The 17,929-nt window shown below is 38.2% G+C and overlaps 1 protein-coding gene across 9 annotated transcripts in view; it reads left to right on the top strand.

The window, feature by feature from the left end:
- Window positions 1-17,929, top strand: part of GON4L (gon-4 like) — an 88,976-nt gene that overhangs the window by 15,236 nt on the left and 55,811 nt on the right. For 8 of the 9 annotated variants that reach the window (XM_070467472.1, XM_070467473.1, XM_070467470.1 and 5 more), the window contains 3 exons: window positions 16,309-16,502; window positions 17,228-17,302; window positions 17,464-17,514. In XM_070467472.1, the coding sequence (XP_070323573.1) occupies window positions 16,309-16,502; window positions 17,228-17,302; window positions 17,464-17,514 (320 nt within the window). Of the gene's footprint in view, window positions 1-16,020; window positions 16,221-16,308; window positions 16,503-17,227; window positions 17,303-17,463; window positions 17,515-17,929 lie in introns of those variants that run through there. The other variant, XM_070467475.1, reaches the window with a different exon arrangement.

Raw genomic sequence — 17,929 nt, 5'->3', positions numbered from 1 at the left:
GCTTTTGTTTGTCTTTCGAAGAGTTTGTGAATTGGTTTTATTTCTTCTTTATATGTTTTATTGAATGCACCAATGAAGCCATCTGGGCCAGGAGTTTTCTTTGTAGGATGTTTTTAACTATGAATTCAATTTCTTTAACAGATAAAAGGCTATTATATATTTGTTCTTGAATGAGCTTTGACATTTGACATGGTGTCTTTCAAGGTATTTGTTCCATTTAAGTTGTTGAATTTATTGGTACAAAGTTTTTCATAATATTTCTTTGTCGTCTTTATTTTGTTTAAGGTTTATTTATTTCTTTATTTTCTGGCAGTGCTGGGTCTTTGTTGCTGCTTTTGAGTTTTCTGTAGTTGCAGTGAGCAGGGGCTCCTCTAGTTGTGGTGCTTGGGCTCCTCATTGCAGTGGCTTCTCTTGTGGAGCACGGGCTCCAGGCGGGTGCATGGACTTCAGTAGTTGCAGCGCGTGGGCGCAGTAGTTGCAGCTCACAGTCCCCAGGGCATGGGCTCAGTCGTTGTGGTTCATGGGCTTGTTGCCGAGGCATGTGGGATCTTCCTGGACCAGGGATCAAATTTGTGTCCTCTGCATTGGCAGGCACGTGCTTAACCACTTTTTTCATCTTTTTAATGTCTGCAGGATCTATGATGGTATCTATTCTTTTATTCCTGATGCTGTTAATTTATATCTTTCTCTTAATCACTCTAGCTAGAAGTTTTTCAAAGAACAAGGTTTTGGTTTCATTAATTTCTCTACTTTTCTGTTTTCTATTTCACTGGTTTTTGCTGTTGTCTACTATTTTATTGTTTCCTTATTTTGGGTTTAATTTGGTCTTTTTCTAGTTTCATAAAATGGTAGCTTAGGTCACTGATTTGAAACTTTTCTAATAATACTACAGGATGTATCAATTTTCCTTTTAAACAACAAAAATTTATTTTCTCACAGTTCTGGAACCTGGGAAGTCCAGTATTAGGTGCTGGTAAATTCAGTTTTCATGAGAACTTTCTTCCTTTGACAGATGCCTTCTCGTTATAACTTCACACCACCTTTTCCTTGGTGCATGTGTGTGAGAGAGGGCGTGAGCTTTCTGATATCACATCTTATAAGGACACTCATCCTGTGGGATCACAGATTCACCTTGTGGACTCATTTAACTTTAATTACTTCCTTAGAAGACACATTTCCAAATATAGCCATACTTGGGGTAAGGCTTTCAGAGTATGAATTTTGTGGGGGACACACACATTCGAATTTTCTGTACAGTATTGGAGACAGGGAAGCCTGGCATGCTGCAGTCCATGAGCTTGCAGAATCGGGCACAACTGAGCAACTGAACTGAACTGGAGTGCTATTCTGTGTTGTTTTAGAACCTGATTTTGTTAAAGTAATTTTTATAGTTACAGAGTACCATAAGGCTTATAATAGTAAAACAAAAATCCACCGGAACTTTTTAGAAGTGTGTTCTTTCATTTTCAAATATTTGAAGACTTTCCAGTTATTTTTTTGTTACTGATTTCTAATTTAATTCCCTTGAGTTCATCATCGCACTTTGTATGATTTCAGTACTTTTATATTTATTGAGGTTAATTTTGTGGCCCCAATATAATGTTTATTGGTAGCTCCTCCCTATGTATTTGAGAAGAATATGTTTTCTTTTGTTTTGAGATGCACTGTTTTATAAATGTCATTAGGTCAAGTTGATTGATAGCACTGTTCAGGTCTTCTCTATTTTTACTGATTTTCTTTTATTCTATTCTGACAGTTATTGAGAAAGGCATATTGAAGTCTCCAACTTTAATTGTATATTTGTCTATATTTCCTTTCAGTTTTGTCAGTTTTAGCTCTACATGTTTTATTTATTTATATTAATTTTTTTTTAACTTATTTATCATGTTTTGGCCACACCGTATGGCATTTAGGATCTTAATTCCTGTACCCCTTGCTCTGGAAGTGCAGTCTTAACCACTGGACCACCAGAGAAGTTCCTAGCTCTCATATTTTATTTTTTTTAATTAATTTATTTTAATTGGAGGATAATTACTTCACAGTATTGTGATGATTTTTGCCATACATCAACCAACCTGAATCAGTCACAGTTTACAAGTGTCCCCCATTCTGAAACCCCTCCCTCTCCTCCCTCTGCACCCCTCCCTCTGGGTTGTCGCAGAGCACTGGCTTTGGGTGCCCTGCTTCATGCGCTGAACTTGCACTGTCATCTGTTGTACATATGGTAACATACATGTTTCAGTGCTATTCTCTCGAATTACGCCACCCTTACCCTCTCCCACTGAGTCCAAACGTCTGTTCTTTGTATCTGTGTCTCCTATGCTTCGCTGCATGTAGGATCCTACTATTTTTCTCAGTTCTGTATATATGCTTTAATATAAAGTATTTGCCTTTCTTTTTCTCATTTACTTCATTCATTATATATAATAGGCTCCAGTTTCATTCACCTCATTAGGACTGACTCAAATGCATCCCTTTTTATAGCTGAGTAATATTCCATGGTGTGTATATACAACAGCTTCCTTCTCCATTCATCTGCCAGTGGACATCTAGGTTGCTTCCATGTCCTAACTATTGTAAATGATACTGCAGTGAACATTGGGGTACATGTGTCTTTTTCAATTCTGGTTTCCTCTGGGTGTATGCCCAGCAGTGGGATTGCGGGGTCCAATGGCAGTTCTGTTTCCAGTTTTTTAAGGAATCTGGACTGACTACAATGCCTCCTGCCCCTGGGCGGGTGGACGTGCCAGGGCCCCCAGTGGGGAAGGGTGGGTTTGCCCCCTTGTTCCTCCGTGCCTCCATGGTGGCTCACTGCACGCTCATGCACCGAGCGTGGGCAGTCGGCCGTCCTCGCCATGGGCGGGGCAGGTCCTGTGGGCCCCTGGTGATCGCCTTCCTTACCCCTTCCTCACCTTGTGGGTTTCTGCCGCCGCCACATGGGGTGTGTTGCTCCACACCCCGCGCCCTGCACGCCCAGCTCTTTGTGTTCCCTTAGGGCTTCCCTGATAGCTCAGTTGGTAAAGAAGCTTGCCTTCACTGCAGGAGACCCTGGTTGGATTCCTGAGTTGGGAAGATCCACTGGAGAAGGGATAGGATACCCACTTTAGTATTCTTGAGCGTCCTTTGTGGCTCATTTGGTGAAGAATCCTTCTGCAATGTGGGAGACCTGGGTTCAATCCCTGGGTTGGGAAGATCTCCTGGAGAAGGGGAAGGCTACCCACTCCAGTATTCTGGCCTGGAGAATTCCATGGGGTCACAGAGAGTTGAATATGATGGAGTGACTTTAACTTTCACTTTCCACACTGTTCTCTGTAGTGGCTGTACCAGTTTGCATTCTCACCAACAGTGTAAGATTCCCTTTCTCCACACCCTATCCAGCATTTATTTTTTTGTAGACTTTTTGAAGATGGCCATTCTGACTGTGGTTCAGATCATGAACTCTTTATTGCCAAGTTCAGACTTAAATTGAAGAAAAGTGGGGAAAACCACTAGACCATTCAGGTATGACCTAAATCAAATCCCTTATGATTATACAGTGGAAGTGAGAAATAGATTTAAGGGACTAGATCTGATAGACAGAGTGCCTGATGAACTATGGACGGAGGTTTGTGACATTGTTCAGGAGACAGGGATCAAGACCATCCCCAAGAAAAAGAAATGCAAAAAAGCAAAATGGCTGTCTGAGGAGGCCTTACAAATAGCTGTGAAAAGGAGAGACACGAAAAGCAAAGGAGAAAAGGAAAGATATTCCCATTTGAATGCAGAGTTCCAAAGAATAGCAAGGAGAGATGAGAAAGCCTTCCTCAGTGATCAATGCAAAGAAATAGAGGAAAACAATAGAATAGGAAAGACTAGAGATCTCTTCAAGAAAATTAGAGATACCAAGGGAACATTTCATGCAAAATGGGCTCAATAAAGGATAAAAATGGTATGAACCTAACAGAAGCAGAAGATATTAAGAAGAGGTGGCAAGAATACACAGAAGAACTGTACAAAAAAGATCTTCACGATCCAGATAATCACGATGGTGTGATCACTCACCTAGAGCCAGACATCCTGGAATGTGCAGTCAAGTGGGCCTTAGGAAGCATCACTACAAACAAAGCTAGTGGAGGTGATGGAATTCCAGTTGAGCTATTTCAAATCCTAAAGGATGATGCTGTGAAAGTGTTGCACTCAATATGCCAGCAAATTTGGGAAACTCAGCAGTGGCCACAGGACTGGAAAAAGGTCAGTTTTCATTCCAATCCCAAAGAAAGGCAATCCCTAAGAATGCTCAAACTACCGCACAATTGCACTCATCTCACACGCTAGTAAAGTAATGCTCAAAATTCTCCAAGCCAGGCTTCAGCAATATGTGAACTGTGAACTTCCAGATGTTCAAGCTGGTTTTAGAAAAGGCAGAGGAATCAGAGATCAAATTGCCAACATCTGCTGGATCATAAAAATAGCAAGAGAATTCCATAAAAACATCTATTCCTGCTTTATTGACTATGCCAAAGTCTTTGACTGTGTAGATCACAATAAACTGTGGAAAATTCTGAAAGAGATGGGAATACCTGACCACCTGACCTGCCTCTTGAGAAAGCTGTATGTAGGTCAGGAAGCAACAGTTAAAACTGGACATGGAACAGCAGACTGGTTCAAAATAGGAAAAGGCGTACATCAAAGCTGTGTATTGTCACCCTGCTTATTTAACTTATATGCAGAGTACATCATGAGAAATGCTTGGCTGGAAGAAGCACAAGCTGAAATCAAGATTGCCGGGAGAAATATCAATAATCTCAGGTATGCAGATGACACACCCTTATGGCAGAAAGTGAAGAACTAACGAGCCACTTGATGAAAGTGAAAGAGGAGAGTGAAAAAGTTGGCTTAAACCTCAACATTCAGAAAACTAAGATTATGGCATCCAGTCCCATCACTTCATAGGAAATAGATGGGGAAACAGTGGAAATTGGCAGACTTTATTTTTTTGGGCTCCAAAATCACTGCAGATGGTGATTGCAGTCATGAAATTAAAAGATGCTTACTCCTTGGAAGGAAAGTTATGACCAACCTAGATAGCATATTAAAAAGCAGAGACATTACTTTGTTGTCAAAGGTAGTCTGGTCAAGGTTATGGTTTTTCCAGTAGTCATGTATGGATATGAGAGTTGGACTATAAAGAAAGCTGAGTGCTGAAGAATTGATGCTTTTGAACTGTGGTGTTGGTGAAGACTCTTGAGAGTCTCTTGGACTGCAAGGAGATCAAACCCATCCATCCTAAAGGAGATCAGTCCTGCGTGTTCATTCGAAGGATTGATGTTGAAGCTGAAACTCCAATACTTTGACCACCTGATTTGGAGAGCTGACTCATCGGAAAAGACCCTGATGCTGGGAAAGATTGAGGGCAGGAGGAGAAGGGGACAACAGAAAATGAGATGATTGGATGGCATCACTGACTCAATGGACATGAGTTTGGGTAAACTCCGGGAGTTGGTGATGGACAGGGAGGCCTGGCGTGCTGCGGTTTTTGGGGTCGCAGAGAGTTGGACGTGACTGAGTGACTGCACTGAACTGAACTGATTCTGACTGGCATGAGATGATACTTCATTGTAGTTTTGATTTGCATTTCTCTAATAATGAGTGAAGTTGAACATCATTTCATGTGTTTATTAGCCACCTGTAAATCTCCTTTGAAGAAATGTCTGTGTAGTTCTTTCGCCCACTTTTTTATTGGGTTGTTTTTCCGATATTGAGCTGCATGAGGTGCTTGTATATTTTGGGGATTATTAATTCCCCTGGTGGCTCAGATGGTAAAGTGTCTGCCTACAATGCGGTAGACTCGGGTTCAGTCCCTGGGTCGGGAGGATCTCCTGGAGAAGGAAATGGCAACCCACTCCAGTATTTTTGCCTGGTAAGTCCCATAGATGGAGGAAGCTGGTTGACTACAGTCCATGGAGTCGCAAAGAGTCAGACCCAACTGAGCGACTTCACTTTCATTTTCACTTTCTTTGTCAGTTGTTCTGTTTGCTGTTATTTTCTCTCATTCTGAAGGCTGTCTTTTCACCTTGCTTATAGTTTCCTTCCTTGTGCAAAAGCTTTAAAGTTTAATTAGATTTATTATTTAATTATTTAATTAGGTTTATTATTTAATTATTTATTTTTGTTTTTATTTCTATTACTCTGCGAGGTGAGTCATAGAGGATCTTGCAGTGATTTATGTCAGGGAGTGTTCTGCCTATGTTTTCCTCTAAGAGTTTTATAGTTCCTGGTCTTACATTTAGGTCTTTAATCCATTTTGAGTTTATTTTTGTGTATGGTGTTAGAAAGTGTAATAGTTTCATTGTTTTACATGTAGTTGACCAGTTTTCCCAGCACCACTTGTTGAAGAGACTGTCTTTTCTCCATTGTATATTTTTGTCTCCTTTGTCAAGATAAGGTATCCATAGGTACATGGATTTATCTCTGGAGTTTCTATTTTGTTCTGTTGATCTGTATTTCTGTCTTTGTGCCAGTACCATACTTTCTTGATTACTGTAGATTTGTAGTATAGTCTGAAGTCAGGAAGGTTGATTCCTCCAGTTCATTCTTCTTTCTCAAGATTGCTTTGGCTATTTGAGGTCTTTTGTGTTTGCATACAATTGTGAAATTATTTGTTCTAGTTCTGTGAAAAATACTGTTGGTAGTTTGATAGGGATTATGTTGAATCTATAGATTGCTTTGGGGTAGTGTACTCATTTTCACTATATTGATTCTTCCAATCCAAGACATGGTATATTTCTCCATCTATTTGTGTCCTCTTTGATTTCTTTCATCAGTATTTTATAGTTTTTTATATATAAGTCTTTTGTTTCTTTAGGTGAATTTATTCCTAAATATTTTATTCTTTTTGTTGCAATGGTGAATGGGCTTGTTTCCTTAATTTCTCTTTTTGATTTTTTCATTGTTTATAGGAATGCAAGGGATTTCTGTGTATTAACTTTATATGCTGCTTCTTTACTATATTCATTGATTAGCTCTAGTAATTTTCTGGTGGCATCTTTAGGGTTTTCTATGTAGAGAATCATGTCATCTGCAAGCTGAGAGTTTTACTTCTTTTGCAGTCTGGGTTCTTTTTATTTATTTTTCTTCTCTGATTGCTGTGGCTAATCAAAAAACCTCCAACAAAAAAAAGCCCTGGACCAGATGGCTTCACAGATGGCTCTACTCTTTGGTCGAGTTTGGTGAACTCAACCAAAAATTTAGAGAAGAGCTAACACCTATCCTACTCAAAGTCTTCAAAAAAAATTGCAGAAGGAAAATCCCCAAACTCATTCTATGAGGCCAGCAATACCCTGATACCAAAACCAGACAAAGATGCCACAAAATAAAGAAAACTACAAGCCAGTGTCACTGATGAACATAGATAAAAAAATTCTCAACGAAATTCTGGCAAATAGAATCCAACAACATATTAAAAAGATCATGCATTATGACCAAGTGGGCTTTATTCCAGGGATGCAAGGATTCTTCAGTATTCGCAAATCAGTTAATGTGATATACCATGTTAACAAATTGAAAGATAAAAACCATATGATTACTGAATAGATGCAGAGAAAGCCTTTGACGAAGTTCAACACCCATTTATGATAAAAATTCTCCAGAAAGCAGGCGTCGAAGGAATATACCTTAACATAATAAAAGCCATATCTGACAAACTCACAACAAACATCCTCAGTGGAGAAAAATTGAAAAGCATTTCCTCTAAAATCAGAAACAAGACAAGGGTGCCCACTCTTACCACTACTATTCAATATAGCTTTCATATTTTAAAACTCTGTTTTCATGTACATATGCCTAATAACATACATTGGTTATTTTGGGTGTTTTTTTAGTATGCATTTATTTGGCTGCACCCAAGTCTTAGTTGAGACATGCAGGATCTTTAGTTGTGGCATGCAAACTCTCAGTTGCTGCACTGTGGGTTCTAGTTCTCTGACCAGGGACTGAACCCATTCCCTGTATTGGGAGGACAGAGTCTTAGCCATTGGACCACCAGGAAAGTCCCTACATTGATTGGGTTCTGAAGTTAAAGCAAATTAGCATTTCATGGATAAACCTATTTGGTCATGATGTATTAGATTTTCTAATATACTGAGGTTTTTGTGTCTTTGTTTATGGAAGATATTGGCTTTAATTTTCTTTTCTTTTTCATGTGTTGGTGTTAGGATTATGCTGACCTTATAAAATGAATTGGGAAATTTTTATCAGTATGTATTCTCTGGAAGAGTTTATAGAAGACTGGTGTTATTTCTTTCTTAAATGTTTTGTAAGAATTAACCAAGAAAGCTAGCTAGGCCTGGAGTTTTGTCAAAAGGCTTTTAAGTTTTGGATTAAATTTTTTTTTTTTTTTTGGATTAAATTTTTTAATGGTTATAGGATTATTTAGATTTCCTGTTTCTTTTTGTTTCCATTTTGGTAAGTTGTGTTTTTCAAGGAGTTTATACATTTTCTCTGAGTTGTCAAATATGTTGATACAAAGTTGTTTGTAATACTCGTTTTGGAATGTCTTTAAGATTTTTATTGAGGTCATCTTTTTATTTCTAATTTTAGTGAGGTCCTCTTTTTGTGTCTTATTTTTTTGTTGATAAGTTTGCTAGCAGTTTATTAGTCTTTTTAAAGAACCAACTTTTTTGCTTTCTTTTTAATTTTTTATTTTATATTGGAGTATAGTTGATTAACAGTGTTAATTCAGATGTACAACAAACTGATTCAGTTATTCATGTACAAGTATCTGTTCTTTTTCAAATTATTTTCCCATTGAGGTTTTTATGCAATATTGAGCAAAGTTCCTTATGCCATACAGTAGGTCTTTTGGTTATCTTTTTTTTTTTTTGGTCACACTGTGTAGCATGTGGGAATCTTTGTACCCTGACCAGGGATTGAACCTGTGCCCCCTGTAGTGGAAGTGTGGAGTCTTAACTACTGGACCACCAAGGAAGGACCCTATCCATTAAAACATTTTTTTTAAATTTATTTACTTGACTGCACTGGGTCTTAGTTGTGGCATGTGGAATCTTTTTTTTTGAAGTTTTAATTTTATATTAGAACATAGCAAGTTAACGGTATTGTAGTAGTTTCAGGTGGACAGCAGAGGAACTCAGCCATACATACACATATATCCATTTTCGTGTGGCATCTCTGATCTTTGTTGCAGCATGCAGGATCTTTTAGTGTGGCATGTGGCATGTGGTCAGTTCCCTGACCAGGGATCGAACCAGGGCCCCCTGCATGGAGAGTGTGAAGTCTTAGTCACTGAACTGCCAGGGAAGTCCCCATGCATTTAAAACATAGCAGTGTGTACATGTCAGTCCCAAGTTCCCTAACTATACCTCCCCTCCACATTTCCCCACTGGTAACGGTAAGTTCATGTTCATTTGTATCGTTTCTGTTTTGTTTTGTTTTAATTGCACATACAAGAAATGTCATAAGATGTTTGTCTTTCTTTGTCTGGTTTGCTTCACTCAGTATGACACTCTCTAGTTCCACCCTTATTGCTGCAAATGGCATTATTTCATTTTTTTGTAATGGGTGAGTAATATTCCATTATATGTATGTTCCATATCTTCCTTAGTCATTCGTCTGTCATGGACATTTAGGTTGCTTCCATGTCTTGGCTTTTGTAAACAGTGCTGCAATGGAAGTTGGGGTGTATGAATCCTTTTGGACCATGTTTTTCTCTGTATATATGCCCAAGAGTGGGATCACATTGGGAGGCAGATTCTTTAACTACTGAGAGAAGTCCAGTTTTGTCTTCTTTTATTTTTCTTTCACATGTTGCTCTATATATTAACAATATACAGTCTTTGAAATTACTATAGTCTATCTTAAATTATTACTTTTACCACATCAAACAGTGTAAGAACTTTGCAACAATTTTATTCCATATATCTGTTTCTGCCTTTTGTGTTGATACTGTATTTTACTTCTTCATTTGTTTTAAACCCCATGATACTTGTTTTTTTTTCTTTTTCGTTGAAGATTTATCTATTTGTTCTTGGTTGTGCTGGGTCTTCACTGGTGCGTGGGCTTTTCTCTGGTTATGGCGAGTGGGGACGGCTCCACAGTTAGAGTGTGTGGGTTTCTCATTGTGGTGGCTTGTTGAGGGGCATGGACTCTGGGGTCCTCGGGCTTCAGTAGTTGCAGTGCGTGGGCTCAGTAGTTGCACTCCCAGGCTCTAGAGCACAGGCTCAGTAGTTGTGGCACGTGGGTTTGGTTACTCTGAGACATGTGGGATCGTCCTGGACCAGGGATTGAACCTGTATCTCCTGCATTGGCAGTTGGATTCTCTACCACTGAGTCACCAGGAAAGCTTCTGAACACCAGTGGGTTTTCACTTTTTATCTCTTTAGGATTGTAGAGTTACTTGAATCTGAGATTTGATATTTTCTTAGTTAAAAAAATCCTTGTCAATATTTTAAAAATATCATTTCTGTCCTTTTCTTTTGGTATTCCAGTTACACATGTTAGATTTTTTTCACCATGTCCTGTATATATTCGTTTTTCTCTATATTCTTTTCTTTTTTCCTTCATGCATCAGTTTCTGGTGTTCTGTAGTCTAGTTTGCTAGTTCTTTGTTTTACTGTGTCTACTTTATTTAATTTTTCGTGCCAATTTAGCACTGGATTCTGTGTTTCTGGTGAAACTCTCCATCTTTCCTTTATTTTCTTGAATGTATTAATCATAATTATTTAAAAATCCCTTTTCCTGCATCTGACACACCCACAGTTTGTTCTTGTTTTTACTGTCACCTGTCACCCTCCTCCACCCCCTGGTGTTTTGGCCTTTTGGTTCTGTTTTTACTATGCTGTAATTTTCGACTGGATAGTGGACAATGTGGCTGAAAAATTCTAGAGGCTTTGGTGTTGTTATCTTTCTCCAGAGAGCAGGCAGCTAATTTTGGAGGGTGAATAGAATTCAGCCTAGTGTTTGTTTTATGCTATATTAAGACTTCTTTGTTTCAACTTTCTACTTATTTCTAGCTGGTGCCCTGTATTTCTAGTGGGTGGCTCCTCTGGGGTTTCATCACTTAGTCTAGCAAGAATGCTGCTTTCAGCTTGGATTCTCCTTGTGTGATTCCCTTTTCTGAAGGATGACAACTCCTTAAATCATGTCTATAGGGGTTGTTATCCAGTGCCTTCAGACTGTTGTATATATTTTATTCCGCTTTAATGTGATTTTATAGTTTTATATATTTCACAGTTGTTTTTGGCACGAAGGTTTCGTCTGATAAAAAACACATTGTTGTGGCCAGAATCAGAAGTCCTTTTCTGTGTGACAGGGCTGTTAAGCAGCTTTTTTCATGCACCAGAGCAGCCTTGGTGATGCAGATGTTACAGAGCCCACCCACGTTTTTATTGACGTCACCGCTTTGCAGTGCACTTGCAGAGTAGGTTTACTTCCGGTTTACCGCTTCCTCGTGAAAGCTGCTCCGTAGTGAATGCCTTGTTTTCAGCCACATCCCACCTTTTTCATAGAAGGAAAAATTAGATTTCCTTCTTTATTCTAGTCTGATTTTTATAGAGCAGCTTCCTTTAAAAATTTTCTTAATTTCAGTTTTTTAAAATTCTTAGAGTCAGTGGTATCCCAGTATTTTAAAAGTAAAATAAAAGGTTAGTTCTAAAACAGAGTAAGAAGTAATTGAATTATCTGTTCTTTCTTGGATTGTCTGTGCAGTGTATTGGAATGTATTAAATTTTCCTTATAGACCCACATTCTCTATTAAACTCAGCCTTAAAACCAGAAATCAGAGGAGAAATATGTGTGATGTGATTTAGGAGGATGTGGTTGATTGGGATGGTTTTACCCCACAGTCATTACTTTGATTCTTGTAAGATAACCGTTCTAAATGGGAGTTATGGTTAACTCCAATGCTTTTTCCATTAAAAAATATTTTCTGTAGTTAATTTTATTATTTCCATTGTAATCCTGTGATAACTTTTCTTCTCAGTTCTTTTAATTTTTTTTTTATTTGTCTTTATTGTATTTTTATTGGGGATAATACATGTTTTTCAGTGTGTATTTTAAAGCAGTATTTCTCAAAATGTGGTCTGAAAACCAGTGCTAGTTGAGAACGGGTTGTTACTGGTTTGAAACAAATAGTTCATGGAAACAGAGTAAAACTTTAAAAATTTGGCATTCGTAACATTGTAAAAATTGTAACATTTGACTGTATGGCTATATTCTTATTTTATAAAAATGTGAGTCTACAGTGGATTTGCTACAGAGAGTTTGAGAAGCACTGTTTTAAAAGATAATGTGATTACTCATCAGCTGTCTATATATAATTTTATAAATTTTTAGCTGCTTCCATTGTAAATTTTCTTTTTTGGTCTTTTATGAGCTTTGGTTACATTTTTTAGGTTAAATTTTGTCGTGAAGATTTTTAGTTATTAGGTTACTTTTTAGCTAATAACATACTTTATTATTTCTAGTATAATAGTAATAGTTTTAACTTGTGTCTTTCAAACTTTTTTCTCCTGAGTTAGTTTTGCAGTTGACAGTGTTACTAAGAACTTGATAGGTTATGAATATGAAACTGAATCAAAACTTCCTCAGGTGTCAGACATCCTTTTCTTATTCTGCAACTACTGGGTCTTTGTTTAAGTGCTGATGAAATGAGGAGGGAAAGGTGGGATTATAGAAACCAAGAACTGGCTAGATTGGCCTGCATGAGAAAGGATGCAAGAGGGACAGAAAGAGCAGAAAGGAGATTTAAGAGTGGTGAGAGAAAGGAGTTTTGGAGTTTATGGAGAAAAGAGATAAATGAGGTGAGAAGAAAGACTTTGGGAAAAGATATGAATACAAAGGTTTTAGAAAGTTTTATTGTGTATTATGCTACATGATTCCCCTTTTGCTGCTTTCTCAAATGGCCATCAGTAAAGAGCTTTATCACTTTATCACTTCTGATGCATTCTAGAGTTTTATATTTCTTTTGCATCTATCACGGTGTTGGGATGTACCTCAGGATAGTCCATTTTAGTTTGTTATACAAATATAAGGTGTGTATGTTTGAATTTTACCTTTTGTTTCTTAAAAATCATTACCAATTTTTTTCTATATTAAAAACTCTTTGTAGTCATTTTTAACTTGTCCACTCCACCCCACCCCCCAGGCTCACGTAAAAGGGACTGAACCCAGTGTTCGGGAGATGTTTCTAACTAACCTTCATGCCAAGGCAGCAACAAAAGCCTCTTGAAAGATGAGGGGGAGGTGGGTGGCATGTATGCATGAATGAAGTCCATTCTGTCCATTCAACATACGGTTATTTTTAATGGCTCAGTTACAGTCCAGTATATGGGTGTACCACTTCACTTAACCGTTCTTTTTTCATATTGCCTGTGCACACAAAAAGTGGTACCTGCCTTTTCAGTAAAGAATGAATGAAGAAAAAAATGAATGAATGTTGCTTACTGTCAACCCACAAGCCACTGTAGCCACAGCACACTCCTCACCCCAAGGGTGTGCCCTGAGGGGAATTCAGGATAGAGAAAAAAGGATATTGGCCCTAGATAGTTAAGATGCATAGCTAATAACTCCAGTGAACCAACAACTCTTGCATCTTCCCTTACATAGAAAGGCACTAAAATCGTTAACTTGAGATGTCATTTTTTGCAGTTAGCAGTAATCTTTTTATGTTCAACTACATATCTTTTTTTTCCAGCAAAAACTTCTGTATATCCTGGCTTCTCCTTTACCTCTATGGTGCAGCTCCTCAGAACCATCTGAGAGGCTGTCTTCAAGGCTGTGGTCCTCAGTAAGGATAATAAACATAACTTACAACTTTCAGATTGTGTGTTTTTCTTCAGTTGGTATTTAGGTGTTTTCCATGTTTTTGCAGAAGTAATTGATGTTGAAATAAATAACTTAATTAGTCTTTACATGTGTTGTTTTCAGTTGCTCAGTTGTGTCCAACTCTTTGCGACCCCAGGGACTGCAGCATGCCAGGCCTCCCTGTCCTTCACCATCTCCCAGAGTTTGCTCAGTAATTACATATGTAGTTTTTTCCTTAAGAAGAATTATTGATAGAAGGTTATGAGCATTTACCAAATTCTTCATATATATTCATAAGTGAAAAAGCAGTTGTTTTGAAGTTACTAATTTTCATATAATAAATATTACCAGAATGCAGCTTGCAGGTCGTAAAACCTTTTTAAACCAAGAAGATTGTCTTGATGTTAATTTTCTCTAATTCCTTGTTTTCATTCGGTAGCAGACCAAAAAGTTTCAGAGAGATGAGCACCTCATTTTGGTATTGTGTGATAATCTACCTCAAGATTTATGAGAATTCTACAAGCCAGTCTTCAACAGTATGTGAACCACGAACTTCCAGATGTTCAGGCTGGATTTGGAAAAGGCAGAGGAACCAGAGATCAAATTGCCAACATCCGTTGTATCATAAAAAAGCAAGAGAGTTCTAGAAAAACATCTGCTTTATTGACTGCAACAAAGCCTTTGACTGTATGTATAACAACAAACTGTGGGAAATTCTTAAAGAGATGGAAATACCTATTTTATCTGCCTCCTGAGAAATTTGTATGGCGGTCAAGAAGCAACAGTTTGAACTGGATGTGGAACAACGGACTGGTTCCAAATGGGGGAAGGAGTACGTCAAGACTAAATATTGTCACCCTGCTTATTTAACTTATATGCAGAGTACATCATGAGAAATGCTTGGCTGGAAGAAGCACAAGCTGGAATGAAGATTGCTGGGAGAAATATTGGTAACCTCAAATATGCAGATGACACACCCTTATGGCAGAAAGTGAAGAAGAACTAAAGAGCCTTTTGATGAAAGTGAAAGAGGAGAGTGAAAAAGTTGGCTTAAACCTCAACATTCAGAAAACTAAGATCATGGCATCTGGTCCCATCATTTCATGGCAAGTAAATGAGAAAACAATGGAAACAGTGACAGGCTTTATTTTCTTGGGCTGCAAAATCACTGCAGATGGCGACTGCAGCCATGAAGTTAAAAGATGCTTTCTCCTTGGAAGAAAAGCTATGACCAACCTAGACAGCATATTAAAAAGCAGAGACATTACTTTGCCAAAAAAGGTCTGTCTAGTCAAAGCTGTGATTTTTCCAGTAGTCATGTATGAATGTGAGAGTTGGACCATAAAGAAAGCTGAGCGCTGAAGAATTAATGGTTTTGAACTATGGTGTTGGAGAAGACTCTTGAGAGTCTCTTGGACTGCAAGGAGATCCAACCAGTCCATCCTAAAGGAGGTCAGTCCTGGATGTTCGTTGGAGGGACTGATGTTGAAGCTGAAGCTCCAGTACTTTGGCCACCTGATGTGAAGAGCTGACTCATTGGAAAAGACCCTGGATGCTGGGAAAGATTGAAGGCAGGAGGAGAAGGGGATGACAGAGGAGAAGATGGTTGGATGGCGTCACCGACTCGATGGACATGAGTTTCGGCAAGCTTCAGGAGTTGGTGATGGACAGGGAAGCCTGGCGTGCTGCAGTCCATGGGGTCGCAGAGTTGTGCACGACTGAGCAACTGAACTAAATAATTAAGAGGCTTTTCCTTTTATATGGTTATATATGTGCTCCTTTCTTATAGAATAGAGGTGCTTCATCTCCTCCCCCCTTTTTAATATGATTCAGAATGGATGTTTTTATTGGTTTGCTCCTTGTTTTTCTCATTTCTAAACTCAGTAATATAATAATAATAATGATAAATTATGTTTATATAATATTTCATGGGTTATAAGGCACTTTGATAGGTATTATTTCACTTAATCTGCATGGCATCACTGATGGGAAGATATCTGTATTTTACAAAAGAAAAAAATTAAGAATCTGTTGTCAAGGTAACCCAGTTAAGCTGTAGATCTGAGACTTAAGCCTTGAATTTCTGATGTATTACCTGGGCAGTATAGAGTAATAATTAAGACAGTTCTAGAGCTAAAGTGCTTGGCCTCGGAACATGACTTTGTCATTATTAGCTCTTGGGAAAGTTTCTTAATCTTTCTGCCTCAGTTTCTTCCTCTATACAGTGGGGAAAAGAACAGTCCCTACCTCGTATGGTTGTCATGAGGAATAAGTGAAGTAGTGTGTATGAAGTGTGTGGAGTGCCTGACCTAACAGGAATGCTCCGGGAATGCTGCGGTCACTGCTGTGCCGCCACCACCTCCGCCGTTCACGCGCTGCTCCACCCTAGCCTTCTCTGGTTTCCAGGGCCAGACAGCCGGCAGGTGCCTTCTCTTTCACTGCTGACTTCTTGGGTTGTGTTCTGGGAGTGGTTGCCTTGGTGTTCTGGCGATGTTCTTGGTTTATTTGCAGAAGAGCATGACAGTGAAGAAAATGAGAAAAGGAGAAAAAAGAAAAAGGGTACCAAGAGGAAAAGAGATGGAAGGGATCAAGAAGAAAGGACTTTGTCTTGTGACCTGAAGCTGGACGACATGCTTGACCGCACCTTGGAGGACGGCGCCAAGCAGCACAACTTGACCGCAGTCAACGTGCGAAACATCCTTCATGTGAGTACGACCGGGGCAGTAGTGTAATGGGAACACAGCTCTTTCACAGGAAGCAAGTAGAAATAATTAGGAAACTTTGCAGTCTTTGTATGTTAATTACTAATTTTATGAGTTCCTGGTGGTAAAATATTCTACATTTCAAGGTAGCTTTCTCTTTGCATTTGGCACAAGTTTGAAATGTGAACACACATGAAAGAGCTTAATTGGGAGGACAAACTGTTCCTCAGCTTCCTTCCACTGATTTGATTGTTTCTTGTTTAGCAGGTTCAAAGATAATGGGAGATGATAATGTTCAAGGTGGATTTACTCTTGTGGGTGGATATGTCTGAAAAGATGCCCAGTTAACAGTTTACAGTACTTTGCATTCATAAGCAAATTCTCTTCTTTGCTATGTAGAAGTACAACTATTTATGTAAGACTGCTGTTGTTTATTACTGTTTCTCTTAAGCAGATAGTTAACTGGAGAATTTTTTTTTTTTATGTGCGCCATTCCTGTTAGTGTCAGCTAACGAGGTTGATGCATTTGCTTACTGCATTGTTGAACGCTGTGTGCTTCTCCAAAATGTGCTTCTTTGCTTTCAGTTGCCTTGCTTTACCCTGATCTGAAGCCATTTGAGTATCTAGCTCTCATTTATCCTCTACATATGTCTAGCAGAGTTATATAGAGATGAGTATTATCTGGATAATACGTTTTTGTTTCATAAAGTGAAATTTCTTTTCTCCAGGAAGTAATCACAAATGAGCATGTGGTAGCTATGATGAAAGCAGCCATCAGTGAGACGGAAGACATGCCAATGTTTGTGAGTAGTTCTTGTTCCTTGAATGTCATGAGACAGAGCTGTCTGTAAATTGGCAAAGTATAGGAAGTAGGTCATTGGGAAGTTTGTAAATAATGTAACAGGGACAAACTCAGTCACTCCATGATTTTTATTGACTATTTTCTTCTCATTTTCCTTCTTAGGAGCCCAAAATGACACGCTCTAAACTGAAGGAAGTGGTGGAAAAAGGAGTGGTGGGTGTTCTGTTTTTTCTTTGTTGTATATTTAGCTTTGTTAATATTATCTAATTCCAGGTTATTTTAGGGCAATTATTATGATCTAGGTTTTCCTCCTTAAAGAAATAGTTGTAAAAGGCAAATAGACTTGTGGAGATGGAATATATGACATTATTATTTTTTTAATTCTTTTTTTTTTTTTTTCATTTATTTTTATTAGTTGGAGGCTAATTACTTTACAGTATTGTAGTGGTTTTTGTCATACATTGACATGAATCAGCTATGGATTTACATGTATTCCCCATCCGGAGCACTTCCAAAAAAGCAACTAAAATAAAAATAAACTGACAATAATATCATATATTTCACAATTTGTATGGAAATATATGACATTATTGTCATAGCTTATTTTTGTTTTAGTTGCTTTTTTGGA

The sequence above is a fragment of the Odocoileus virginianus genome, chromosome 5 (genome assembly GCF_023699985.2).
Source record: "Odocoileus virginianus isolate 20LAN1187 ecotype Illinois chromosome 5, Ovbor_1.2, whole genome shotgun sequence".
Classification (NCBI taxonomy): domain Eukaryota; kingdom Metazoa; phylum Chordata; class Mammalia; order Artiodactyla; family Cervidae; genus Odocoileus; species Odocoileus virginianus.
Note: the sequence above shows the minus strand (reverse complement) of the source record. Positions and strands in the feature narration are given on the sequence as shown.